Source organism: Dysidea avara, chromosome 5 (assembly GCF_963678975.1).
Source record: "Dysidea avara chromosome 5, odDysAvar1.4, whole genome shotgun sequence".
Classification (NCBI taxonomy): domain Eukaryota; kingdom Metazoa; phylum Porifera; class Demospongiae; order Dictyoceratida; family Dysideidae; genus Dysidea; species Dysidea avara.
The window spans coordinates 35,758,228-35,785,410 of record NC_089276.1 but is presented as its reverse complement, the minus strand read 5'-3'; the positions used below and the strand labels follow the sequence as shown (position 1 = coordinate 35,785,410).

The following is a 27,183-nucleotide window of genomic DNA, read 5'->3' as shown; positions in this document are numbered from 1 at the left end:
TGAATCGATTTCTTAAAATCATCAACTGATGCTGCACAGACTACTTTTTGGGGTAAGTTATTCCATGGTTCAACAATTCTTCTTGTATAAAAATATTTCCTAGCATCTATTCTTGAAAAAGATTTAAATAGCTTAAATATGTGACCTCTGGTATGGGTAATGGGTGAAAAAGTTAAAAAGTCAGAATAGCCTATATCATACTTATCATGTAGTATATTGTAGACAGCAATCATGTCACCTCTATAACATCTATAATGCAAATGATGGCAAGTTAAGTACTTTCAATAGTTCCTCGTAGTCAAGATTTCTTATAGATTTGATCAGCATTCCGCTGGATTTTTTTCTACTTTTTTGGATGTCAGTTTTATAGTAAGGTCCCAAAAGCAAGTTACCATATTCTAAAATAGGACGTACTAATGATTTGTATAGGCATGCAGTGGCGTAGCCAGGAAAAAAGTTTTACCGAGGCAAAGCTTATGCATTAACCTAGCTACAGTAATTATAATTGAGAGGGTTTGCTTCTGACTCAACTGATTCACAAATACTTTCAAGTACAGTATGGGTAGTACAGCATTTGCAGGTTGACTCTATACTTGTTATTGTTATTAACACTTTACAGTAACCAGCACTGAAGGTCTGCTTGGTTAGATGAAAGTAACTGTTTCAGAAGACTCTGAGTGTTTTGCTACATGTTATAAGTAATGCTCCAGCTTAGTTAATGTACAGACCTGACTTCAATTATTAGACTAGTTTAATTGTATATAACCTCAACACAAAATACTGACTTATTCTGGAGATATTAGTAGTCAAACCATCCCATGGACTGCAACGGGGAGATCATGGTCATGCACACTATATAGTTTAGTGATATTTAAGTCAGAGATTATCTCTTTCATCAAGAGTTCATAATATTTGTATGGCCCCATACATTATTATGAACCCTTGCTTTCATGTAATGCTCAACTGCATGTGGCTAAACATGTCAAGCTAGGGAGACTGGGAGCATGCTCCCTCAAGGAAAATTTTGAGAATATATGCTTTGAAATGGCATGTGGAGGCTATACTTTTTATTGTAACTGCTAATGCATGATCAATTAGTCCAATGCAATGCCATGCTGTTGACTGATTGGAACTTTTGAAAAGTGGCTAATGTAAAGACAATTAACAAGTGTAATCAAAACAGTGGCTATAATCTGTATTGAATGCTCTATTAGAGTATATTACGATGACTGCTCTATTAGAGTATCTCGATCTTTTTACAAGTAGCTAACTGAAAAGTGTGTCACCATGGGCTCCAGCCCTGCTTAGCACTACAGTATAGATTCTATAATGTGTAGTACAGTAATCAATGCTGTCTAGTAACGTTTGAGTAGAAAATCTGTGGTGCCAAAACTCTGGCCTGCTCAGCCTGTTGTTGAGTATTTTTACCGAGGCAGCTACCTCGGTTGCCTCAATGGTAGCTACGCCACTGGCATGTAAATGAATCTGCAGAAACATTTGAAAAGGTCTGTTTAATAAGGCCAAGAAGTCTATTAGCTTTGTTAACCACTGACACTGACTATGACTCTTGAGATTGCAATCAATCAACACCCCAAAAATCCTTTTCCTCATTTACCTTAACAATGTCCATCTCATCCAGGCTTGTTGTAATTGTAATTGTAATTGTAATTAATTACTAATCATTAGCAATTTTCAAGTAATTGTAATTATAATTGTAATTGCTCACTGAGCATAAAAGTAATGGTAATTGTAATTAGCTGTTCAGTCAATAATCATTATGTAATTAAATTTAAGTAATCAAAGTTATGCTATATAAAAGTACTACTCCATAACTTGACTATACTATGTACACAATCCCATGTGTATAACATGTGGCCCATGTAGCTACAGTAAATTATTGAAATTATATGTCATGTATTTGTTGACCATATAGTTAAACATTTTATGTACAGTATGGGATACCCATGGGGTACATAATGTTCAATAGTAGAGAAACATTTAAATGTATCTGGATGACACAGAGTTTACAAAGGATGAAAGCCCTTTAAAATTTTGGAAGATAAAAGCAAATAAATATCCCATTTTAAGTAGAATAGCAGCAACATTTGCACCATTTGAGTGTGTATTCAACCATAGTGGCAATGTTCTCAGACCAAAATATATGTAGACTATTACCAAAAAAGTTTGAAGAGTTAATAGACGTACCTTAAGATTAATGCTGGAGAACTGTAAGTAAGTTATTGTTGTACCCCAATTAGTGCTGGGCGGTATTGAAAAATAGCAAACGGTATACCTTCCATAAAAAGTATCACAGTATTAATGTAAAAGCTATTGGTATTAAAGTAACTGCCATTTACCACAACAAAAGCACCAAATACCCATGGTAGCTCAGCAAGCCTCAGGTACAAACTACCACTAACAAATTTGTTTACATAGTTTGGTTAGCTGACTACATCAGCAGCTGACTACATCAGCACCTGCCTACAAACATTAATTGTCACATGTCTGGTTACCTTCTAAATATGGAACCCACAGGGAGGCCATAGTGCCCAGATGGTATGGCAGTACTAAAAAAGCAGGCGGTATCAAAACCAGTATGACTTAAATATCACAGACTATTAACAATACCAGTATATCACCCAGCTCTAACCCCACACGTACAGTAGTAATTGAAAAGTAATTGTAATTATTAATCATTATTTTACATACTGAAGTAATTGTAATTGTAATCATTAGATTGGCTTCAAAAAGTAATTGTAATTGTACTGATTACTTTCGGTGGGTAATTACAACAAGCCTGATCTCATCCATCTTAAATTCTTTGTCTGCGTCCTTTCAAAAAGCCTTGTATCCAATTAAACAGATCACCTCTAAAACCATATGCATAAATCTGTTTGAGCAAACTTTCATGAGGAACAGAGTCAAAAGCCTTCTTAAAGTCAGGGTACAAAACATCTACTGAATTACCACTGTCCAAAGTCTCTGTCCAATCATCAAGTGCACATAGTAACTGTGTCATACAAGACTTGCGAGGGAGGAATCTGCGTTGACATTGTGACATCAAATATTATTGTTGTTAGACAAATGCTCTAACATGCCCTCAGGGATAATAGATGAAAACTTTGGAAACAACTGATCTTAAAGTTACAGGACAGTAATTACAGGGTGATGATTTGTTTCCTTTCTCAACTGAAGATTGGGATAATAGTTGCTATTTTCCAGTCTACCCTCACTTAATGACTTCTTAAAAATTATAAACAGAGGTATACTTATTTCAACAGCAGCTTCTTTCAACACTCAGGGGGGAGGGAGGGGGCTCATCAGGTCCAGTAGCTTTAATTTGCTAGAATTTAAATCACACAACTTTTCTCTTACAATGCCTGCATCAATTGATATGCCATCAAGACTAGTTACGAAGTCATGGTCTTGAAACTCAGGAATATTATTCATGGATTCTTTGGTGAATGTGCTGGTAAAACTTGTTCAACATTTCCGCTTTATCTTCATCAGTTGCTGCTTCAATATCATTAAGTGACTCATCAACCAGTGTAGGAATGGAGGGTTTAACTTTGACCTTAGAGTTTACATATCACCAAAAATCTTTAGGGTTGGTCTTCACTTCCTTAGCAATCCTCATCTCGAACTTAGATCTCAAGTCACGTTTAAGGCGTTTAAGAGAATTTCTTATTTGAGTAAACCTAACATGATCTGCCAATTCTATGGAACCTTTTCCATAATGTTTCCTTCTTATGTTTACTTTATGATTAGTATATGGTAATTTTTTTACTTTGGGATTTATGGTACCTTGGGATAGAGCATTCCATAGCAGACTTAAGACATTGCATAAAAATCCCAAGACTGGCATACATTTAAATCTGGTTGTATTTCTGTCAACCAGGCAGTTTTGTTAAGGAGGGTTTTAAGCTTCATATAATCTCCTTCGTTAAAATTGTAAGATGATACATCGCTGGACTGGATGATAGTTATTGGAGAGCATGAAAGATGAATATTCAAACACAAACGATCACTTAACCCCAGTCCAGAAGAATATTTGATGGATTTTACTATGTTCTTGTCATTGGTAAGCACTAGGTCTAGTACATGGGGGGATGAACCTGGCCTGAAACGTGTTGGCTCATTAACATGCTGAAATAAAAATACATTCTTGTACTGCATCATAGAATTCCTGTTCATATGAACTGCCAGAAAAATCATCGTCACTCCAATCAATGCCAGGCTAATTGAAGTCACTAGCTATCAATAAGTATGGTGGTTTTGACTCAAAAACCTCCTTAAGTACACAACACAATTTGGATATGCCAACGTTGGGTCGGTGAACGATAAACAGTACCAATTACTTGATAGCTGTAGTATAATAACTCTATTTTAACCCACAAGATACACAACTGCTCTTTAGTGCAGTGAGAAATAAAAAGTGAAGTGTTGCTAAGGGTTTAATAGGTGTTAGTTAAGTGCAACTGCATGCATGCTACTGAAATACAGTGGTATATAGTTGTTTGCTATGACAAATTGTCAGTGCAACAATTTTTATATGTATTTAGACTGCCACTGAGCTAAATTTTAAAAATCTAGATCCGCCATTGGTGTATATATCTATATATTCAAACTATGACAGTCCTCTAATTTACTTCTAACATATCAAGATGTATATGCTGTGTTGGCCTATGTGAGTCAGTTTCAAAATTTAAAGTCAATAGCAATGAACAATCTGAAGGGTACAACCACATGATACTGTATGAAAAAGCGCAGACTCATTATGTATATATTCTAGGCCCAAGCCTATTACACTTTTGAACATGCAATGCCTCCTATTATGCTTTGATTACGACCAGTTGTGCCCCATTGTGCTCTTATAAGAATTATACTCTGTTAGAATACTAATAAATCTGTGAATGTCCTACTATGATAATTTCGACATGCAGTAACTGTTCTATTTGAGTATCTAATGTAGCCACTCAAGTAGCCATAAACGTTTAATTGCATTTACCTGCTTTATCAACCTGAATTTACAGGCCTTACTAACAACAGGCAAATTCCCACTACTTGTATACACAATTACATGTACAAATGAATACAAAATAGACCAGGCTTTGTACATTAATTTTACCTTTACAACTATAAGTTACATATAATATATTATTGCATAGCTATACCCACTATGGTCTTTATCCACATGGTTAATGTCATTTTTTATCATGTTCCTTCTTTTCAGTTTTCACAGCATCATACAATAGCTTAGCTCCATAACCAATCAATCCTCCAACCACAGCAGCTGCCACTCCAATCTTCACATACGTCCAGTAACCACTGGATCCAATTTGTTTCAGAAATTCATCACAAAAGTTCTGGCAACTGCTACTGATCAAGTTATAGCTACCCATACTGTGAAGAATTCCTGATGCTAAATCAGACAGCATCCTATACTGACAAATATAAGGTATAAGTATGCTTGAAATCATAGTTGCATGGTGGATAAGAAATGGCCACAGTGATGTCACACATATTACACACAATGATAGACACTAAGATGTCACACATTTATTGTCAACAGGAAAACTTGGGTGTTTATATACAGATGGCCTGAATGTCTAAAACAGCAGTGGCCTAAGGGGAACAGCTCCCTTGCGCGTCCACAGCATCCTCACATGCATATAAAGTAGAATTACTGTGGTACTGTATTAAAACTTGCTAAATGGCCACAGACTCACAGCTAGCATATCGAAATTAACTTAGTATACGGGTGTAAACATCTAGATCCACACCAAAACAGCCAAGCTGTGAAAAATGGTGGGCCTTATAAGCATGGGTGAAAAAGAAAGGTGGAGGCCAAGAAATGGCTGCAATGATGTTAATGGCAAATAATGAATTTTACAATTGCACACAGCCATTATTAAAATTTGTTAGCATTTGCAGCCATTCTTGGCCAGCACCTTAATTTGATTTCACTACTTTTTCACCCAGGAATTTAATTCAAGGCCACACCATTTTTTTCACAGCTTTTTTTTGTATTTTATGAGACCCAAAACTGGAGACACCTTAGGACCCACTTGACCACTCTCTGTTCATATATCAATCGTCCACCTACAATCATGGTGACATGCTTGTGTTACAGAGACTGTCATGAAAAAGGTACTTAAAATCACGGATATATCAATAGCTAGCTTGCTATGAATTGAAGTGAAATACAGTATGATTAGTTGCATTCATGGTGAAAATTTCAAACTCTTTTTGACCTTCCCAAGCTATACTGGATTAAAATGTTTAAAATTGCATTATCTCACGATCTATTGATGTGTGTAGCTCGATGGTTTTCCCACATTAGGTCACACATATATGTGTGTAGTTAACAAATAGTTGAGATTTGCAATTGGTTGATGAATTAACTAATACCCACAGTTTCTGAGTTGGAGCAGCTACTACAGTTAAGGAAGTGGGGATCTCAGATTCACATTTGGAAGTTGGAAGAGTACACAGTGTATACATACCTCCTTACACTACCCTATACTAGTAAACTTTCAAGCAACTACTACAAACTGAGATATACACAATGGACAACATGCATCTGGTTGTTACACACTCCAAAACACTGGAAAACAAAACTTATTAATTTTACATATATTTATAACAATACACGGACAAAGTTATGGTGTTGCTTGGGTGGAAAGCCATCTTCAGTAAAAAGATGCCTTTCTGTGGCAGTATAGTTGCTCTCATACCATTAGAGCTATCCTGCATAAACAGGTTAACTATCAAGCTTAATGCTGGATCAACAGAAAAGTTGCCTATTAGGTTACTCCCAGGCAGACAGAGCCTTGTACACCTACCAACTCAAACCACAATCAGTCGATAGTGGTGGGAAATCAGGCACTGAGTAGTGCTGAAGAAAGAAGAGTGGACAGCTTGTGTGTATAAAGGCGAATAAAGTAAATTAAATGAGGCTTACATTGGTACAAGTTAATTTACAAAAGGATGAGATAATTGTGGTAAACAAAAAACAGCTGTGGTTAGGATGTACGCATGTGCAAAGTAGGCACATGATCATTATCTGTCACCTTGTTGGCACTATTCGACCTTTCAGCTGGTCACCTGTATAGTGTGATCATGATGCTAAAAATTATATTTTAGCAGTTGGCAAGATTACTAAAGCTGACATGGCCACATACATCATGATGATTCTCTACTTATTGACTACAGCCTGATTGATTCAGGAGAGTTTTATGTAGACACTTGGTACCAGAAACAGCCACATCCCCAGAAGCTGTAGATATTTGCATACAAGTGCTAAACGTAATGGCTGCTTTATTAGAGTAAATGACTGTTCTATTAGAATTGTATATTTACATACAAAAACTATTGGTAGAGCACTACAATTGTTTGGTTATCCTATTATACCCACATATCAAGGTTATCAAAAGCTATTAGTTTTTGTAATGGATGGATCAGAGCATAGAATCAGTGTGTAGAATACGAAGTTACAAAGTTCAACAATAAAAGGAATACTGTGAAGATTGGAAGAAAAATTTGGGCACTATAGCAAAAATTTGTTTGCATCTGTCAAAGTACTTGTTTTATAGGAGTATGTATAAGCAGAAAATATCTTGAACACCTGGCAGACTCCTGTAAGTGTTCGAGCGTTAATCGGATGGCTGCAGGTTTGAGGCTGCCCGGTTCCAGTCATGGAATTTTTTCTCCTTTCTCCACCTTTTCAAACATACTTTCTGTAACAACTTTAAACAGGCTGTAGAACCAGGTGCCCTACAGACCTTCAGCATTTGTGCTGTAAAGCCTTAATAAATATACTAATGTTCATTTGGTTCCACATGGGGTACTTTGAGATAACAAGTCACTCTGTAGAGTTCCTATGGATACATATACATGAAATTGACAAGGAGAACACATTCTGACTGCCTGGCAGACTCCTACAAGCATTTGAGCGTTAATCGGATGGCTGCAGGTTCGAGGCTGCCTAGGTCATGTCAGTCTTGGAATTTTTCTCCTTTCTCCACCTTTCAAACACACTTTATGTAACAAATTTCAACAGGCTGTAGGACAAGGTGTCCTACAGACCTTCAGCACTTGCAATTGTGCTGTAAAGTCTTAAAAGTAATAAATCTTCATTATGATTTTAACCACATCTTGACCTATCACTTTGTCCTTTCATTGACTATGCTTAAGACTTGTAGCTTTTACTAGGTATGGCTACAACATGGTAAAACCTTTGAGGGGTGCTTTAACAAAATCAAGCAGGTTGAAGCAGTACAAATATATTCTATTGCAGTACCACATACTGATTGGCAGTATAGAGATGGGATGATACTTGTTTGGAATGCATTGATACAGTACCCCAATTAAGGTATACATGAAGATATTGATTATATAGACGTGACTCGCAGTAGTGCATAATTAGTATTATAATACCATACCTGTTTCACTGCCCATACAAAAGTCCCAATAGTAGCACAGGATAAATTTCACTGGTAGCAGTGAAAAAGTTGTAATTGCAATTTCATTGGCTAGAATTTATGTTAACAATGTAGCGCCAATTAGTGTTGATGCATGTTTAGTACATAGTGACAAATTGCGTAAATGGCAAAGCATGCGCATATGCAGCGAGTATGGTATTAACTGGGAATAGCATGGGTAGCAGTGAAATTTGGGATAAATACCACGAGTGTTGTATTGGAAATGGTAAGTGGGATAAATACCACTCTTGTTGTATTGGAAATGGTAAATTTCCAATACAACACTCGTGGTATTTATCCCAAATTTCACTGCTACCTATGCTATTACTAGTACTAATGTCGCAAGGATAGGTATACTTCCTCTTTTAAACAATTTACTTGCCTCCACAGAACTTTTTTTTTCCCGGGCTAGATGGAATGCCCTTGCCACCACCCCCAGCACTGGCTGTCAAATGCTGTACAGCTGGATAACACCAGCAACAGTAAAATAAACTACATGATGGCATCAGCATTGAGCCTGCCCTCGGAATAGGCCAGATCAACGCAAGCAGGTATGGGACGATGTACAGAAGATCGATGTCTCCTCAGGCACATGATGGCAGACCTTAACAGTGAGAAGCAAAGCCTACATCTCAACCAAAACAAACATTTACTATAGTATGATATCCCATTTGTCTACCAACATGGAAGCTAACTTCTTGTAAACTGTGGTAGCAGTTGGCCCCATGCCACCACTAGCTGAAAACACCAGAGGAAAAAAACATGCCCTCTCAACCTCTCCTCCACAGAGCAGTAATCTTGCAACATATATATATATAGTAGACATGTACATGCACTTTTACATAATGTATTGGTTTGAGTGTGATTAAAACTGTACTGTGATACAGAGGAGGGTCAATTATCTGAAATAATACAGATAGTGTTTGCTTAACTGGAAGTATAAACAGCCATTCATTACAACCCAGCAGAGTGCAACAATATCAGAGGTGTACCCAGGGGGGGTTTCCTAGGGTCCCTGAACAACTGACATACATCACAGGAGCACAATAATATTAGTTTCACCATGCAACACTCTTGACACAACTTGAACAGCTACAGGTGACAGTAGCTAGCTAGAAGGTTATTGAAGCGCGAGTTGAAGCGGTAGCTAGCTCACTTGTGGGTATTTAGCTAGTGACAAAGCATCATACCTTAAGGAGGCTCGGATGGTGACACGATATTTCAAAGAGCCACCAGAATATATTCTGACCCCTGGTACTAGTGCTCCAGACACGCTGGCCTCTGGTCCCTTAGCTAGCTCGAACACGACACGTCCATCAGTGACCGGTAAGTCAGGTGACTCTATCACGATGTAGTGGTGGAAAAAGGCGCTCCCTGGACCTCCTTCACCCACATGGATATCAAATTCTCGCTCTTCATCAAGATAACAGCCCAACCCAATAACATCCAGCTTGTCTGCAAAGTCATACCCGCCGCCCCACCCAGCGTGTTTCAAGCCAGCCATATTTGATTCCTGGAAACCAGTTCAAACTTCCCCTGTTCCCTGTGTTGAAGGAAATTGTAAGGGAAATTATTAGGGAAACCCTTTAGGGGAATGTGGTGACGTACGAATAGTCTACAGACTTCTCAGGCTTTTGTAGGACGTTTATCCGCATTTTTTTGGTTGCGTACCTGCGAGTGGCTGAAGTTCTTCTATTCTACAGCAGCTATACACAAGTACGATTTGTAGTACAGTGAGTATTTTATATGTCTTAGACAATGTAGTCATGTATTCCGTTTGTGCTAAATAGATGAACGATTAGTGGGATTTAATTAGAAGACGCGCTGCACTGTCAAAAATATACCTTGTGAGGAACTGCTTGTCGATAAAAAACGTTGCTCTTGAGTCCCTACCCCTTGGAAGTCGTGTTGAAGAAACCTTGTGAGCAGCTGCCCGAGCTCATATATCGAACTGCTTATCTATAAAAGTGAAACCACGCGTTGCGTTGACATTGCTTAGTCCCTACCTCTGGCTCGCGACAAGTCTACAAGTTCTGTACTGCCAGTTGAAGCAGCTGCACCGAACGCTACTTGCTTTTTTGATCGTCAATCATTGCTTGTATTGCTAACGGTACTATCCTCTTCTACTAATACATACAGTACAACATGTTTACTGCTGGATGCCATGCAAAATGTTGACCTAATCTAAAATATAAACTGTACGTCTGCGATGGAAGTGGATGCCCATAATTATGTAAACCATGATGTCAGTAACGTGCCCTTGTTTTCATAAAACCTTTCTTCAGCTTCTTTTTGTCTACAAGAAATTAACTAGCGGCTTAGAGTAACTAACACTCACAACAGCTTATGCCCAGGTATCATACCCAGTAGTGGAATTATCGGTAAGAGTTACTTCGTTACTTGTCTAGTTCTGTGGTGAGCATACTCAACACAGTACAGGACAAGTTTTTATGTTCAAATACCATATGCAGATGGGTTGTAGAGGTGATGCACCACAGAGTCGTTTCATTGCTTCAGAGAGATTGCTATATAAGAATTTTATATAAAAATTGTTAGTGTGTAGAGGCTGTACTGGTGAGTAAAGCCTTTGTGTATATTTGTAGATGTAGCAACTGTAACTACTGTTTGCTATTGTTGCAAATAGTAGATGCGCTGTTTTCACTGTTTAGCCACATCTCACGTGTTTACAATTTATTTGTCTAACCTTTCACTTTAGGTACCGTATTTTTCTCATAAAAAGCCTGGGTTTTTGACATGATACATATCTGCGTGCATGTGGATTCATGTAGACCACTGATGTGGTTACTTAAGTAGCACCGGATGGCTCTAAACTTGATTCTGATAACACTACAAAAACGCTAACCTCATATCATGTTCTGATTCCGTTCAGTTTGGCACAAATCATCTCAGTTATTGCTACAGTATAGACAACCACCGAACTGAACCAGATCAGCCCTCACAAATCTGCCATGCCAGAGCAAGTCAGCTCAGTTCGGTTTTCTATACTCATTAGTTCATTAGACTTTATCAAAGATGAAATGGATAAAAGAAACCCTATGTATCAAATGGAACAATTCAATCCTTCATAACAGGAAGACCACATGATTACCAACTACATTGTAAGGCTTATTTTAAAAGAAGTTTGTTCCCATATATTACACAACCACGCTATTGTGTCACAGTCTTTATTCATTAACAGTTGTTAACAGGTTTATATATTTTACATTGTTTTCCTGGTTAGCACACTTTCATTGTAGTGGTCTGAACCATGTGTCCATAATGGGATAGCAGTTTCTCATGAACTAATCTGTAATTGTAGCATACGTTTGAAAAAAAAAACAACTGCAGCAGCAGCAAGGAAAGAATACAACACAAGACTCTAATAATAGCTTAGGCCGTTTTCCTGAAAACCTTCCAGTTGGCTTATAATCAATGTATGTATTTATTTGGATGTGGCTTTTACACAAGGAAATGTGGCACTGTTGTGTTACATTGCAACACCTGTCAGGATCTTGATATTGAAACTTGGTGAAGGCAAAAAAAAATAATCCTATACCAGGAGGTGGACTTGATCTCCAGACTGACAACTTGCTCTCTTGATCAGGTTAGTGTCTGATCCTTGGTTAAGTACTATACGTACAATGAGTAAACCATATTGAGGTCTAGCTAGACAAGCTCCCAAGGAGCTGAACAGCTTGGGATTCATTAAACTAAATGAAAAATCAATACTGGTTGGAGATTATAATCAGTTGCATGAGTTTGTCTTATGTTGGTAACTGTCTTAAATTTTGTAGTCAGGTTTTTTATAACTTAATCAAGACACGATAGTGTATCATGCGGCCAAGTACAGCCAGTGCGGTGCGTGACAGACAAGTGTGTATTTTACGGGAACCAAGTAAACGCCATTTTCACGCATCCGTAGTTAAATAACAGCTGGACAGAATTTAGCCATTTTTGCTGTGGAAAATCCCTCAGGGTAGGGCACTTCCCATTCCAATCCACCCATCCATCACTGAGATACGCACCTTCAAAGTTCCGTCTTATTTTCTTTGTATGTTTTTCTTTGTCTCGCACACTTTAGATAGAAAAATTGTAAATAATTCGCACATGCTTTGGTCGGTTTACGTAAAATTTGGAGGGCGGTAAGAGCGTAATACTGTACATTTACAATCCAATTTTGGTAGAGATCAGACAAAGAATAGGGAGTTATGCGTGATTTTTCAAAAATCCAAAAGCGATTTGTTGTCACACCTTCAGGGTAAACCGCTTGACAGAATAACTTGAAAATCAGTCTGTACATGTACTACATGGAGTAACTATTGTAGTGCAAACCTTTTGTGGTTTGAAAGAAATCGCACTAACAGTCATGGAGTTATAACAAAAACTCCAACCATGTGTAAAAATCGCATGATCAAGTTTTTAGTATTACTTACCACACCTACCAGGCAAATAGCTAATGGAATGAGCTGAAAATAGGTAGAGAGGTAGAATAATTATAGTACAATGATCTTTCAGTAGTTTACAAGGAATCAGATCAAAAACTACTGAGTTACACTACAAAAGTCAACTAAGTGTAACAAGTGTACGATCAAGATACTCTAATAGAGCAATCACCCTAATAGAGCAGTCAGCTAAGAAGTAAATAATTACTCTCTTAAAGCATTTATCTATGTATTGTAGAGAATTTAACAGTTATAAGCCACTGTACATTTGTATGGAGCTTAACTACAAAAAGGTCACCCTGTAGAGAGATCAGCTTGATCAAATCACCCAGTAGGGAGTTCAACTGCGTTTCAAGTCACCCTATAGAGAATGTAGCTAGTAACAAGTCACCTTGTAGAGAGATCAGCTAGATACAAGTCACCCTGTAGAGAGTTCAGCTAGAAACAAGAGAGAATTCAGCTACATTTCGTAGAGTGTTTCAGTTAGAAATAAGCCATCATGTGGTAAGCTCAACTACAAACTATTCACCATGTAGTCAAAGAGTACAGTTGTATTATGAGGCTCCCTGTGGAACTTCAGCTACATACACATTTCCCTGTAGAGTATTCAGCTGCAAATAGTTCAACCTGTGTGACTTATTTTAATTATCAATCAATGCAGTTGTAAATTATTGCCTAAATGTACATGTAGCTAAACAAATCATTAAAATCTTCTTCAAAATAATCTTCTCTCTAGATCTGTGGTAAAGAAAAAGACAAGTTAAAAGAAATACCTGAAGTTGACCATAGGCTGGCTTTAGATATGAAATTACAAAAAGAAATGATATCTAATCAAAAACAGCCAAGCTGTAAAAAGGGGGGTGCAGCCTCCAAAAAATCCAGGGGGAAAAAAGAAATGAAATCCAAGGTGGTGGCCAAGAAATGGCTGTGATGGTAGGATAATGGCAAAAATTTTAATAATGACAATTCAGGTGAATTTGGTGCCGAATCCTAATGAAACTTGGAGGAGGCAACACAAATTCACCTGAATTGTCGTTATTAAATTTTTTGCCGTTAACCTACCATCACAGCCATTTCTTGGCTGCCACCTTGGATTTCACATCTTTTTACCCTGGTTTTTTTGGAGGCTACACCCTTTTTTACAGCTTGGCTGTTTTTGATTAGATGTATGTTACACCAAGTCAATGGCGGATCCAGGATGGGGCATTTGGGGCAAATCCCCATCCCCCTTTCCCCCCACCTTGTGGAGGAATCGTACTTCTGATTAAAACACTAAACCTTGCACTAGACTTTATGTCAGGTCAAGTATATAACTCGCTAAAGTATGCACTATTCACTTGAAACCGAAATGAACCTAAGTCAGACTAGCTATGAAATTATCACCCTGTACCTTCATGCATACTAAGTGCCTCTAAAAAATAATTTTTGTGTTGCTGTTATTTAAGACCTCCAGAGCCTTTCCAACAGCTTTAAGACTTCACAACCATCTGCAAAGGCCAAAATGATAAAAATCAACAGTGAGTTACTGCTGCTTCAAAAATGTAGCAACTAGCAAACAAGAGAATCTGCAGCTGGCTCTCCCCAACCACCTACAACTTGGCCTGTTTGTGCCCCTCCCCTTGCAGTTCTTGGATCAGCCCCTGCAAGTACACATGTGTTTTTAATGTTTATAGTTCTTGTGTAAAAACAGTATATATTAACATGTGCTTATTATTACAACAGCTAATACAAGATGTCTGGTGAACAACTCATGGCTGTGTACGGTGAATATAGTGTGAACCTGGTGAATGGTTTGCCAGTAAAAGACCCTATATTTTCTGCGAAACTGTTGCAAATAGGCCTGTTTTCTGGAAACATAAAACAACGAGTTAAATCCCAGCCAACAGATGCAGATGCAGCTGAGTACTTCTTAGATCATGTGATTCAACCCCCTTTGGAAGGTGGTGACAAAGGACCATTTGAGAAGCTGTTGACAGTGATGGAACAGTTTAATAATCCACAACTGAAGAAAATGGCCAGTGAAATCAGGCTAAAGCTAGCGGGTGGGGCTGGACCTAAAGTTGTATCTGCATCTCCAGGTAATAATAAGAGAACAAGAGGAAATATCCTTGCATGAAGTGTATACTGTATATCATGTGACCTAAACCATTGGACTGTAACGCAAGAACACGACCATTGGTGGTGGGTGAGTAATTGGTATGTGTACAGAGCAGGTCTTGTTTCAGCTTTAGACCACCACTGCCACTCACTCAATGAAAGAAATACGCATAGGAAAAATCTGGACAATTGTCCAGAAATACTTTACTGCCGACAAAAGAAGTGAACTTGTGCATAATTTAAAGCCAACAGAGAGTCCATGTTACTAGCCTCATGTTTAAAGGTGCCAGAGCGTTCCCAGTGGCTACACAGCCTAAGTAAATCAGTCATATAGTTATGGTGTAAATTGTGTAGTGTATTAGTATGTGGCTATCCATTCAAGTGAAAGTTAACTTCAGTATTGTGTATAAGATTGATGGTTTTCAAAATTTTAGTTGCTTATAGTTCACTTATGTATTCAGTAAAACTTGTTTTCTTCAAAGTGTTATATTATATTACTGAGGGAGTGTTGGCATAATAACCACTGGGCTAATTATTGAATTTGTAAAGACATTGCCCTTAGCATGTGTGTTTGATGTGCTTATCTCGACCATGTTACTATTAGTCTGTGCTAAACCTGTTTTATAGCTGTAAACGGTACATTAGCTGTCACTACACATGGTTGTTTTAGCAACTAACTACACTAACCTTGTCCTGATATAATTGTTTTGTGGCTTAAGCTGGCTGGACATTACCCAGTTCAGTGCCGAGATTATATCTGGTTGTTTGGCCTCTGTTCTGTGCAGGAAGCAAACCCTTCTCACTGGGCTACTTACCTGTCAATCAAGTGTATACCATGTATCAAACATATTTAAGTATTCAAATGATGTCACAAAATGTACAGTATGATATGTTGTATACCAGAAGTTTATAGATAGATGCACAGGATGAATTCACCACTGCATTAATAAATTGCTAGAGACTGGTGTTTAATTTCTATCTTCCTGATATACATGTACAGTGGACCTCAATTATCCGTGCTAATTGGGGGAAAAGGTGTTCATACAATTGAATAGTACATAAAATCAAACAACTTTGCTCAATTACTCTAATAAAACATACACTTGTTGACAAATACTCCAACTGAGCAATCGATTTGGCGTTTGAATAATCTACTGTTCAGTAAATCGGTGTTTAGATAATTGAGGTTTGACTTTTTATTGACTGGTGGTACATCATTATATATCGTGTATTTTGTTGACAGAATGTGAAGCTGCAATGCAGAAAATACAAGACAAATATGACACGCTACTAAAACTCCCCATCGACTCCATTTTGGGATTGTTGTTTTCTAAGAGAGTAATCACCCTAGATGACAAGCATATAATAGAAGCGGAATCACTAGAGAGTAAGAGGGTAACATATCTCCTTGATAAAGTGTTGTTACGCAGCCTGGAAATGGGTTATATGGATAAGTACCAAAGATTTATTGAAGTGCTGAAACAGAGAGGAGAGGATGATGGTGACATAGTACTGGAGAAGCTAGCCACTGATCTTGGTATGTAAAATGGAGCAAAGTTAAAAATTAAGTCTGTTGTTCTTATTTTAGAATTTAATTTGTCATTGTTTTGTGTATGTTCAAGTATTGCTGTGCGTGCTGTATTGATAACAAAGCACAAGGAGCATGGCTGAGCTGCTAGTAGAGATCAAGGTGAAGCCGTTTGCTTTATTAGCATCAAGGCCAAGCACTAAGTGTTTTGTTATTTGTATAGCTATTACTAGAAGGCAATTCTTTAAACTATGTTTGCAGCCGCCAGCTGTCCTGGACTGTACTTTATTAAACTTGAGAGTTTCATAAAGTACAGTTAGTGGGCTATAAAGTACAGCTTACATCTGAACTGTACTTTATCTGTCTCTCTGAAAAGCCATCTGACCGTCCTCCATTCCTAGGTGTCCAAAATCATTGCTGATACAGATATTGAAATGGTTTTTGCACCAAATGAAACTCTCATTGTGAGGAATAAAAGTAGCTTTTCAACCAACCGCCACTGATTCTCCTCTAAAGGATTTGAAGGTGTTGGTGTAGAGGAAAACTTGAGCTGTCATATGGAGGGGTTTCAACGGGCCAAACTTTTGTGGATTTTGCGATTTTATCAATAACTGCGAAAGTTTCCCCACGAATGTTGCTGCTAGCTGTGATGAGTATCTGTCCAACTGTCCGAATTGTAAATAGGCTAATTTGCTTAACGTGGAAAGTCCTGTAGCAGCCCAGCTTATTTCATAAGCCATGCTCACTTATTAGGATTGTGCATCACTGTAGTCATACGTGGAGCCACACCCATGTAGTGAGATGTGTTGTAGCAGTCTGAAGGCATGCACGAACCCATATGCATAGTTATGCGTATGTCCAATGTAGAGTCACGCCCACTTTAACTGATAGTCGGGTGCCAGTGTATGTACACATCATAACTGTCGTGAGCCATGCCCATTTATTGACAAATGTTACATGCATGGCTAAGTGCTTTGAGTGGGTGCCATTTATTTCATTCACTGAGAAAGTTTAACTGCAAATAAGTTTGTTTGCCCTCTACCGCAGCACTGTCACCCATCGAAACTTGACCACTATACAGTACTTATGTACCTGTCAAAACCATGAACAAATAGCCCTAGCATTAGCACTTAAAACTGTTGACTGAAAGGTTCAGAGTTTGAATCTTGCCAATGATGACTTTTTGTTTCTTCTCAGTGCCACCTTTTCATGGTATAACTTTCGTGTGTCAGATACTGATGATTTTCACTCCAATCATACACAATTTGTGTGTGAAATGAAACACTCGTCATGTGGCTGCCTAGTATAATTTACTGCAAGCTTCTACATGTTTTCCTTTGTCCACTACAGCACGTTGGAGACCATGAAGTAGAGAAATCTTTAGTTGCATTCCATTGCAAACCACAGGACAACAGCTCAGGTGGTATAATAGTATCTCCCTGAAGTTTTTGCAGTTAATATAGCATAGGTTGTGGGTAGAGTTGGGCGGTATTGAAATTTTCAATATCATGATATTGATCCACTTAATATCACGGCTATTGCAGTTATCATGATATCAAGACACTAATGAGACCTGTAGTACATAATACAAAAGCACTAAAAATCAGATCATATAAACCACATAGCTATAGTGACTAGGGTTGGGGCTATAATCATAGATGTTATAATATCTTTGTTATGGGACTGTCTGGGAGCAAAGGGAAGCAAGTCATGAATGACTATTGTATATAGCTTTGATTAACTAACAATTTTTAAAGACTTATCCATTTGAGACTACACCGTTGATCCACAAGTCACAGCAATGCTGCAACTAACTAGCTGGTATGCTACATGTATTGCTTGTATTCTAACAAATTAGTGCATCGTTTCAGTAGAAGAGTGTGTTTGCTATTACAAAGAGGCTGAAAACTGATTGACAAGTACATTATGTTAACACGTGTAAGGAACAGCTGCATTTCTGTTTTGTTGTTGTAATAACCGTTTATACCAGTATGACGGTTTTTCTGAAACTAGGCGGTATTGGTTATTGTCAGCTGTAATATCATCTTATTACTGCCATACCAGTATACCGCCCAACCTTAGTTGTGGGTTTGAATCCTGCATGTGGTATGATTTCTGTTTGTATACCTTGGTGCTTACTTTTTTTCTATCTTAACTTTTTTGCACATTATAAATTCATAGCATCTTGGTATGGCTTTGTGACTGATATATATAGTAGCAGATATAAGGTTTTGTTGTCTGTGTGCTTGTCCCGTGTGTTCTATTATAGTAAGTACCTTCTTTTTTGTACCTTCAATTCTTTATGATGTTAACTACCTGCCTAAGTAATTGGGTGCCAGGAAGTGTACACCTGTGTGTTGAGTTTTGCTCAAACCTTTGCTTGCAGTATGGGTATTGCAACGTTTTGTACAAATTCATTTATCTTTGTTCTTGTGTCTGTGTGATAGATAGGACAGGTGTTACTAGTACCACATTGTTTACAAATGTAGTGATAATTGTGACCAGATCTGCGAAAATGGGTCTTATAGCCAAATTTCCAAGTTTGATGAGTCATAACTCATCGTGTGTTTAACCTATTGCCTTACAATTACATCCAGGAATAGTGCTATTTATGGAGTGTAAAGTGACAAACTTCAGGCTGGTACCATACTCACAAGTCAAGTTATGGATTTCCAAGTACATGCAATTAAAAGGCTATAAGACCCCTTTCGCAGATCCGGTCACAATTATTGTCCTGTTTAGTTAACCCACAAGTTTATATCATTTTACTGCTGTTCTATAATGCTGAGCGATAATATCAATAGCTCAATACTCGCGATCAAAAGACCATTATCAATATGGTAATTACAGCTAACTATCACAATATTGCCTGAGATTACTAAACAAGTTGATGTTGTGCTACTTCTAAAAACCAGGTGCCATGCAGCTAGCTAACTCATCTGGAATTAACCAACTATGTATTACTATTGTATTAAGTTGTGCAATATTGGATAATTAATTTATTGTAATTCTTGGATTTCAAAATTTTTGTAATTCTTCAATTACGTTGCTATGCACTGCTAAGGAAGTGCTTGCTAAACAAACTGCTTTTAATAAACATACAGTATTACGCACAGAAGTATCTTCTAAGCTGTTTTATAGTTTGACTATCGTTTTTTCCCACAAATTCTCTCGACAAAGCCTCAAAGCTGCTCTTCATTTTTGTTCGCGTACGTCAGGGATATACCCCCTTTCCAACCGAAGGGATAGGCTATTCCTGGTAGTCTACGGGGCCTGCACTGTTGTTTCCCAATTGTTAAACGCCTGTAAAACCCGAAGGGAAGGTAAATCACAAAGTCTGAGGAAAGTCGCCACACCCGTATTTTAGACCACCAAAAAGAAACCACCTCAGAGCAAGTTTACCTTTGTGTAAGTTAATGCAAACTTCATTTTGCTTTACCTCTTACGTAAAAGCTGCTTTTACCATTACTATAACGATTTTGCTCACGTGGATGCGTACGGACAAACATAGATAGGTACACACACGCACACACTTTTTACGAAAACAATTTCAGTAAACCAGGTGTGCGCCTGGTTTAAAAACATTGCTACCAAGTTTATGTAGACTCTGTTTTGTAACTCTTACTTTTCTACAAATAAAATGTTTGGATACAAGCAGTGTACTGTATATTTGCCAGCCACTTCATGCAAGTAGTCAATTGCTATGCAAAGGATCTAAGAATCCCACTAAAAAAAACACTGTTTGAGAAGCTGGCTTAGCTGTTTTTATAACTACTAGGCTTGCTTTTTCATGAAAAAGTTGGCTGTAGGGCTGTAACAAAAGTGCAGTAATATCGGCTGCCCACCCAATTATTCATAACGGCTAGCGCTACAGTAGATATGCCACATAGTCTACTATTTGTCCAGAATTAGCAGAACACAGAGAAGAAGAGTATTACAAGTACTGCATTGTGCCTTTCATGTTATAATTATTTATCATGCAGGGCTCAACCCAGAATATTAAGCTGGAGAGGGGGCAAAGTAGGCCGCTTTGGATTCTAGGGGGATTTGGGGCATGTTCCCCTAGGAAATTTTTGAAAATTATACTGAGATGCCATTGAATATTGAGCATTCGATTATACACCTTTTCATTTTTTCAAGATTTAGGTATAAACCTAGGGAGGAGGGGTCAATAGCTAACCCAGGGAGGAGCCTGTCCCCCCCCCTCCAGATTAATCCCTATCATGTACAAAATTGCTTGAGGGCGGGTTACTAAGTGAACAAGTGTAGGTGACTAAGTGACTAAGTGAGCATGTCAGGTGGCTAAGTGATTTGGTAAACCTCTAAATGAGCCATACCATAGTTAGATCTAAGATGGTGTTAATCATACTTAGCATGTTTATTTCAGGCTAATTGACCTATTTGGCAGCCCATTAAGGTATTTGATTGGTCATCATTGTCCGTCATTAGTCTTGGCTTGTGTAGGCAGACTTTCCTAACTCTATTAGCGAAAACCATAATATCAGCTCTTAAGTTTATTCATTGGGTTACTTGGGAAGGCTGTTTAACCACTGTAATAACAATCACTCACTTCTTTATGAAGCTTTCTTGTACTCTAATGCGTAAATCTCTAATCATTATATTGAGATGGCAAGTGGGAAGCACAGTTTCTCTGCAACAGAATCATCTACGAGTTTAATGAAAGATTCTCAAGGGCTGCTTCTGACAAGTGGAAGAGGGAAAATGAAGTACCTCACCAGACAACGACATGGCTATGCTGTGAGCTTGAAAGGGACTATAATATCAGCTCTTAAGTGTATTCATTGGGTTACTTGGGAAGGCTCTGTAATAACAATCACTCACTTCTTTATGAAGCCTTAAAGAAAGGTGTCTGGCATTTCTGTTTTTTCTTGTACTCCAATCCGTAAATCTCTAATCATTATAATGAGATGGCAAGTAGGAAGCACGGTTTCTCTGCAACAGAATCATCTGCAAGTTCAATGAAAGACTCTCAAGGGCTACTTCTGACAAGTAGAAGAGGGAAAATGAAGTACCTCACCAGACAATGACATGGCTATGCTGTGAGCTTGAAAGGGACTAAACAACACATACACTCGCAAAAGAACTTCTCCCCTACCGGCTCATCCTAAGTAATGTGATTGACAATGCCACAAGTGCCAGATGCATACAAGGCTGCTATGTTGAAACTGAAGGATGAACAGGTAAGAAAAAGTGGCTCATCTATAGCATTAAGCGAAAAGGTTTGACATTTGCTATTATGATGTCTAAGGAAAGCATCTCACTTGCCAAATACCCTGCAATTATAGAACTTGAGAACAGGAATAGTGTGCTGGGTCCAGCTATATGAAAATGACTGACTTATTATTATTAAAAACTTGAAAAACATCGATCTTACAGAACTCATTTTTCAAAAATTTCCTTGGGGGGAGAGGGGGGATTCCCACAGACCCCCCTAGAAAAGGCATGCGAATGGACCTCCCCTGTCATGTTTGACCATCATGACAATCAGACCAAATTTTTGTATGGACTGACAGTGTCAGACCACTTCAAAATAATTATGATTGTCTCTGTATCATGAATAATACTTGTTTGTCATAATAGTGAATTTTCTACTATCGCTGATGCTTGTTTCACATGCTTGCTTTATATCCCCTTAGCTAAATACTCTCAGTGCTTTCAAATCACATAAGGTTTACACTCCAATTGTTAGCCTATTTGCATACTAAATTTAAACTTGTTTCTGTCAGTAGTTAACCTTGCAGGCGTTACAAAAAATTGCATTTGTAATTTTTGAAAATTACTTGTAATGTGCTGCTTTTACCAATCTGCTCACTAATTGGAGGATAAATGCCCTCTAAATTTGCCAACAAAGTTTGTGGGAGTTAAGGCAAGTTGTGCAAAAAGAAAAATTAACACGGAAGACGAAGAAATATATCTCAAACAGCTGGACCGATTTAACTCAAATTTGGTATGGAGGATGTCCCACCCTGAGGAATGTTGCACAGCAAAAAAGGCTGTTTCTGTTCATCTATTACTGAGGTATGAAATCGTGAAAAATTGTGTTTTCTTGGTTCCAGTAAAATACGCACTTGACTGTTGCTTCCTTGGCACAACACATATTATGTGTCCTTATGTACTTTTTACTGAAGCTATGCATGCTACATATGCCTGCATGATAGGGCAAGTGCACACGCATACACACACACACACACACACACACACACACACACACACACACACACACACACACACACACACACACACACACACACACACACACACACACACACACACTGAGGAACAGCACTACAACCCAAATGAAAGCACCATAAATCCATCCACTTCATAGACATCATCACCAAACCGCTTGGTCTCACTAATACATACTATACCCATTTGGAAGCGCTTCAGTTATCATACCAGAAAGTTGATTAATCTTCTTATCAACAGATACTGGACGACCCTTAGGTTGAACAGTAGCAGTCACCTATCTCTACAAGGTTTCTAACATTCCAGCACCCACACTTAAAAATCTTAGGCAGTGTTGGAAATTTAGTGTCCAGTATAATTATCATGTAGAAAATACTGTGACATTGGTATTTATAGGTGACTGTTATATTAGAGTGGTTGACTGTTTCATTAGAGTATCTTGATCTTTTACAAAAAAAAAAAAAAAAAAAATTTAAACGATACACATAATTTATGTGCAATTACATACACACGCGTGCACACGCACACACACAGCACCCACGTATGTGCACACACACACACAAAGTAAGTCTCTCAATATCTGACAATGTATATGTTACTTTTAGTCATCAAAGCGTAATGCATTGTAATGCTGCACACATGTATTATCCTACAGCTGAGGTTGCACATTTTAAAATCAATGAAACAGGACGTTTCCTTATGTATTAAAAGGATGTAGTAGCTCATTTCTGACTAAATTTCAAGTTACTGTAATAATCTAAAAAGTTATAGTCATAACAGATGGGTTTGTTTGAAAGACTCCTTTTTGTCAATCTGGTTACAATTGCTTGTGAACTGACCAAGTGAGATCCACTAAATCAGTCACAGAGATCATGTGATTTTAGGTTTGCCAAAACATTGACCTGTCGCATCCATGAAACGTAAAAGTAATATGTCATGGCTTTAGACTGACATGAAAAGGATGTCATCACTGGATCATGTTTCATCCACAAGCAAAATTCAAACATTTATTGTGTAATTATTACAAGTATAAGAAAAAATTAGGAATTTTAAATTAGAATAGGGACAGTGTATAGTGCTGCAATAAAAAGCACTGAAACAAGATCGGAGTAGCTAGTACGTAATGTCCGAATACTGTAAAACAATAAGAAGTGAATATCCCTACCGTTCGCAGTAGGGATATTCACTTCTTATTGTTTTACAGTATTTGGACATTACGTACTAGCTACTCCGATCCAGCTTGTTTCAGTACTTTTCATTGTAGCACTATACACTGTCCCTACTCTAATTTAAAATTCCTATTTTATTCTTATACTTGTTTGTGAAGTTTTTTTGCAAGCTCATGACCACTAAATAGCCTGCTTTTCACAAAACCAGTCACAATATTTTAAAAGAGTTAATCGCAGCACTATTATACTAGATTATGACTCATACAATAACAACTGATCAGTGGGTGTGGCTCTGCACAAGCCTGCAGACATGGATTCGTACAGACTGGTGAATGGGCGTGACTACCATATGTCTAGACAGTAATTTACATAAGTTGGCGTGACTCATGAAAGAAGCAGGGCTATGCTCTGACGTGTTACTACACACCCACATCGTTACACTAATTAATTTAGCATGTAGGGTCAGACCCGGATAATCTATAAAGCAGGACCTGGATGGCTCGACTTGGTTTCAACATTGTTACTAAACTATATTGACTTACACTTTGCTAGTTTGGTGCAACGACCATGTATATTCGAATAGTTTGATGCAATATGTGCTGCTAGATGGAAGCCATATTGTAGTCTATTAACACTTAGCGGTAGAACCTTGACTTGATGGCCATGGTAAGGAAGGATAAAAGGTAAGGCAATAGCCCAAGTATCGTATATTTATCAATATACCAAAGGTTTTTTTAAAGCAAACTAGAAACGTTTCTGCGAAAGAATTAGGGCTGTAACTGTAGCCAGTTTTCCACTATGCTTGACTGAACACTATGCTTGACTGAAGGCGTCAGGCAAGCAGGTAGTAGAAAATTCTGTTGAATATTTTTTTTTTTAATTATGTAGCAACTTGATGAAAGCATTTCAGGTCAATCTTAAGACACTTTTGGGCTTAATTTTTGCCCAACCAATGTTGTGAGGAAAACTGAGGCAGGTTTTTGGGTTATATATCATGGGCCACGCCCACACCTTTGATGTCACTACTCATACATCAACATATGCATGTTATGTTTGTAGTATAAATACTGTGTGTACTAATAAGAGTTCAAAGGGGAAGTGTTAATCCCGGCTCAAGAGATGTCTTTATCTGGACAGCTGAATACTAATACAGCCGCTTGTAGTGCTGTTCAGATAAGTCAATTTGTTCCCATTTATTTATGTACATAGTTTTATCCAATTACTCCAACAGAACTTAGAAAATACTCCAACTAAACAATCATTCAATAGAGGACTTGCACGTATGATGACAAGGTCAGGCGGCCATGTTTTAGAATAACTTTATTTGGCACACATTAGGTCAAAACGAAGCAATTACATTTATTCACTAATCACTGGGTATAGTGACACTGGGAAGCTGGGCTAGGTTTGAAATAAGTAGTTAAATTAAATTTCTCACCTAGCTATTTTACTGTGACTTCTTTGCTGTTTCTAACGAGCTGGGTATTGTCAAGAGTCCATAAGTACAGCTTGTACTGCAAGGCACAAACTGGTCTATGGACCATCACAAATAGTGAGACTTGAGCTTTTCAGTCGCAACATTGTCTCAGAACTTGGCCACAGTTGCAGTTGCTTGGCAATTACAATGAATTACATCACTGTGCAAGTCCTCTATCATTCTTAAATTTAGTCATAAGTCTAAAGTACAGGATCATGCATGCCAAGATTGTACTGACAATGTATAATCATCACGTATGTGTGTCTTTATATATATTGTTATATTTTTACAGCTTTGTGAAAGAGAAGTTATCAACATAGCCTCTTCATCTATTTGTATACATAACAATTTATTGTTCTGACAGTTACAGTAGTTGCTAGAATAATTATTTTTCTGTTTTATAACATAGCTAACACCTTTATTTCTTTAACACTTTTGTAGGCTTATTGTATTCTTATACTTGTATATATCTTTGTATTGTGTGTTGGGTTACAGATTATTATTTTTTAATTTGCAACATTTATTATTGCTATAGAACATGGGTATTATGAGACATGTTATTGTAATAATAACCTCAGTGTTCTTTGTCATCTGTAATATTGTAGCAAAGGTATGATAAAATAATTATAAGCTACAATAAATGCTCTGCTCTTACAACTGAATTTGGAATGTTTTTATGTGCTTGCCAACTTCTTCCCAAAGCTGCATGATGTCACAGTATCAGACACAATTGCCCGTTAAAAGTGGACTGTTGTACGTATATATAGCTAACTTTGTCCCATCTACTTGCTCTTTAAGATCTAGTTATAAAATAGTTTTTTAGTCACTGCGTTGCCTTGTTGATGAATTCTATATTGTCAACATGTACTTTAGGTTATACGCAGTTACACTCGTATGGTGTGGGGTTGCTCCAATTTAGTATTTTTCTGCCATACATGCACACAAATACCTGTCTTGATCACACAACATATAATTAAATCAATCACTGCAGTACAAAACCCTGCATCTTTTGCTGCTAGAGTAGGCAGCTAAAATGTAACAAAGTAATAATTTTGCCAGAACTCAAACAATAGGCAGTATGTATAATAGCACTTAACACCCATGTATTTGCAGCTACATTTTCCTGGTACATAGCAGGGTGTTTGGGGGGGGGGGGGGGGGTCAAGGTCCAAATTTCCAGTAGAAAGGTCCACAGTTACAGTTCAGCAAAAGGTTTGCAATTGCAGTATAGATGCTTTCATAGCAAAAGTCCAACCTAGAAGTTTTAGTGACCGGAAAGTCACCAAATCCAGCCATTTGCTATTAGTATCTATTTCCAAAACTTTTTGTTGGGGGGGCATGCCTACAGACCCCCCAGCCTTAGCATACTGGGTGTGCTTTGTGCACCCTGGTGTAATGTGCATGATGATCATAGTCAAAGTGGATACACCTCTCATCAAGCATTTCCTACTGTGTACAGTATTAATCTATGTATGTTAGACAAGTTGTCAGCAATTATGTGACTGGATTTGACAAAACCAGGCTTCCACACACATCCACAATTGTTACTTTAAAGGACCATAACTGAATGTAGGAGTTTTAACCTGTTATGTCACAGTGAGTAAAAAGAATCATGTGAAAGTTGTTTGTCAATAGCATACTTAGTAGTCAAGGTACAAGAAATTAAAGTCAACGAATTGGATGTGTGTGAAAGCCTGGTTTTGAGCATAACTTTCCAAGGATAGCAAGCACGATTATGAAATTTATACAAGAGATGCTATTACCTTTCTATACTTCC

At 37.7% G+C, this 27,183-nt stretch overlaps 2 protein-coding genes across 3 annotated transcripts; one reads left to right on the top strand and one right to left on the bottom strand.

Moving 5' to 3' along the window:
• Positions 1-5,076: 5,076 nt before the first annotated feature.
• Positions 5,077-10,046, bottom strand: LOC136256001 (uncharacterized). The gene is made up of 2 exons (XM_066048909.1): positions 9,674-10,046; positions 5,077-5,439 (listed from the first exon to the last, which is right to left on the bottom strand). Exons 1-2 carry the CDS (start codon positions 9,985-9,987, stop codon positions 5,205-5,207), a joined length of 549 nt encoding a protein of 182 aa, XP_065904981.1. The 5' UTR covers positions 9,988-10,046; the 3' UTR covers positions 5,077-5,204.
• Positions 9,990-25,923, top strand: LOC136256000 (uncharacterized). Of its 2 annotated transcripts, none has more exons than XM_066048908.1 (4): positions 9,990-10,216; positions 14,648-15,003; positions 16,266-16,559; positions 25,699-25,923. In XM_066048908.1, the coding sequence occupies exons 2-4, from the start codon at positions 14,658-14,660 to the stop codon at positions 25,704-25,706; spliced, it is 648 nt and encodes a 215-aa protein (XP_065904980.1). In that variant the 5' UTR covers positions 9,990-10,216; positions 14,648-14,657; the 3' UTR covers positions 25,707-25,923. The 2 variants fall into 2 exon arrangements, with proteins under 2 accessions (XP_065904980.1, XP_065904979.1); XM_066048907.1 differs by having other exon boundaries at positions 9,991-10,199.
• The last annotated feature ends 1,260 nt before the right edge of the window (positions 25,924-27,183 follow it).

Excerpts from the sequence above, each read along its gene's own strand:
- LOC136256001 (XM_066048909.1), bottom strand. The coding sequence starts at position 9,987 with ATGGCTGGCTTGAAACACGCTGGGTGGGGCGGCGGGTATGACTTTGCA. Across the intron at positions 5,440-9,673 it reads ACCATCCGAGCCTCCTTAAG|GATGCTGTCTGATTTAGCAT; the intron begins GTATGATGCTTT and ends TTGTCAGTATAG.
- LOC136256000 (XM_066048908.1), top strand. The coding sequence starts at position 14,658 with ATGTCTGGTGAACAACTCATGGCTGTGTACGGTGAATATAGTGTGAAC. Across the intron at positions 15,004-16,265 it reads AGTTGTATCTGCATCTCCAG|AATGTGAAGCTGCAATGCAG; the intron begins GTAATAATAAGA and ends TTTTGTTGACAG.